At 40.8% G+C, this 2,301-nt stretch overlaps 1 protein-coding gene across 1 annotated transcript; it reads right to left on the bottom strand.

The window, feature by feature from the left end:
• Nucleotides 1–289: 289 nt before the first annotated feature.
• Nucleotides 290–1,374, bottom strand: LOC126470312 (uncharacterized). Its single transcript, XM_050098089.1, has one exon. It carries the CDS (start codon nt 1,245–1,247, stop codon nt 345–347), a length of 903 nt encoding a protein of 300 aa, XP_049954046.1. The 5' UTR covers nt 1,248–1,374; the 3' UTR covers nt 290–344.
• Between the last annotated feature and the right edge of the window lie 927 nt (nt 1,375–2,301).

Below are 2,301 nucleotides of genomic sequence, written 5' to 3' on the forward strand. Positions count from 1 at the left end.
TTTATAGTGGTCTCACCTTTTCAGTGGCTCTGGGTAGCTCTGAAGACTGATGCAATGAAGTATCAGGAACCATATGATTAGCCTGTAACTTTCAGAATTCATACAGGAAAAATAATGGGAAGAGATGTGGTTGGAAGGAATGAAGGCGAGCTTTCACATTAACCATGCTGAAAAATGATAAAAACAATGAATATCATAAAATATATATTGATACTTAACAACTGACATGTGAGATCAGGTATTATTCACAAGGCTAATGACAAAACTCGCCTAATAAATATACAAAACATACGGTTTTACAATTTATTTCCTTGCCTGATCTCAAATTTTACAATACAAAAAACTTATTCTGCAACTTCACCCGCCTCCAGCTTCTTCTTGAACGACTCCTTCTTCTGGGCGATCCTGTTCTTCCTCTCAGCAAGGGACAGCTTGGCACGGCCCCACCTCTTCTTGGTAATAGCTGCAGCATCTTTTTCTTTCTTCTTTCGATCTGGATTAGCACGGATATTTGCATGCGCCGTTTTATATATTCCCTCAATACTATCTGGATCAATGCCCAGTTTGATATATTGGGAAAATTGTCTCTTGTACGCCTCATCATCTTCTTCCGCCAGCTGTCGCATGTAATCAGCCACATGCAGGCCAAAGATGTGTTTTCGATGAGTCTCAGCATCAAATTCCTTATCCTCGGGGTTGTAACCTGGGAATCTTTTGGTGCTGTGAGGTATATTCAAACCACCGTCCACAGCTCCCTTCATAGCACCAAACACACGAGCTCCAGTAGTTGTGCGGATTAACCCCACATCTAAGTAACATCGAAATGCGCCCGGCCCATCTTCCACCGCTTCAACGTTGTATTCCTCTCCGGTAACTTCTGTGCAGCCGACATAAAGTTGATCCAAACCAAGTTTCTTTAGCAATCTTCTAGCTAGAAGTAGGCCGGTGCAGTAAGCAGCTGCATAGTTGGTCAGCCCAACTTTAACTCCATACTCTGGCAATTCGTGGCTGTATGCAGAACAAAGAATCATATCACCTTCAATTCTTGAATACGCCACTTGACAGGTAATATCTCTGTTGGAAAAACGAACGATCAGGCGATATTTCGGCGTGTTGTACTTGTTCTTCACCTGAGTTGTAAGGCGAAGCCTAGCGCGGTAATCAGTCTTTCCCTCGCGACGCCTTTTAAACTTCACTTGATAACGTTTAAAGTACTGCTTATTCTTCACTACTTTCACAAATCCCATGATGAAATGATATAATGAACTGTACCTCCTTAAATCGCAGCCACGTGGAGCCAAACAGCAACAGAAATATGGAGATCCTTCCACACGCTAGGCTCCTACATCAGAAAGGAAATCTGGCGTTGCCAACTTTACGGTGTTTCAAAGATGACACTAATAATGAAGATGAGACGTCCACCAAAGATGTTTTACATGTAACATCAAGACCCATGATATGAATTTTTAGTAAACTATGAGAAATAACTTGTAAACGAAAACTTCATTCTTGATTTACTAAGCAGCATGAAATACTAATATGAAAACACTCTAGAAAGGACGCTCATAAAATCAAACACTACATCACAGCTGTAAATTATAGTAACAAAAAATCTTTGTAAGTTACTTCATAAAATTACATCGCTGTTACTTGTAATTTATTTATCATTAATAAAAGATCACAATGTAGTCTTTGACTATAAAAATGGCCCCACAGCATGGCTACAGAGATAACTGTTCGTTTCCTAGAATTAAATGACAAGATCATTTCGAAACAACTACGTAAAAAATAGATACCCAAATTTCAGAAACTCAGTGAAACTTTTGAAATTCGTAAAACACTGCTTCCGCATCTTCCATTAAGGTCGATTACTTAAGAGCAGCCGGCCGGGGGGCCCGTGCGGTTCTAGGCGCTTCAGTCGGGAACCGCGCGACCGCTACGGTCGCAGGTTCGAATCCTGCGTCGGGCATGGATGTGTGTGATGTCCATAAGTTGGTTAGGTTTAAGTAGTTCTAAGTTCTAGGGCCATTTTTGAACTTAAGTACAAGGTACACACGCTAGCGTCATACCGCAGTTACATTAGTGTACTCCCAGTTTTAAATGGCACAACTTAAGAGATGTAACTTTTGGCATGCCATATAAAACTTTCAATTCCGTTATGCATCGTTACACCACTTTTCTTCCACCACTGGTCTCTGGTGGTTGTATTTCAAAACACGAGCATTCTGTTGCTGTCCTCGTGGAGTAATTGCTAGTGTGTTCCATTTGATTTCAGTGTGTTTTCATTTAATACCGAAAAAG

Source organism: Schistocerca serialis, chromosome 1 (genome assembly GCF_023864345.2).
Source record: "Schistocerca serialis cubense isolate TAMUIC-IGC-003099 chromosome 1, iqSchSeri2.2, whole genome shotgun sequence".
In the NCBI taxonomy this organism is placed as follows: domain Eukaryota; kingdom Metazoa; phylum Arthropoda; class Insecta; order Orthoptera; family Acrididae; genus Schistocerca; species Schistocerca serialis.

What these genes read in the sequence shown, in the direction of transcription:
- LOC126470312 (XM_050098089.1), bottom strand. Translation starts at nt 1,247, where the DNA reads ATGGGATTTGTGAAAGTAGTGAAGAATAAGCAGTACTTTAAACGTTAT.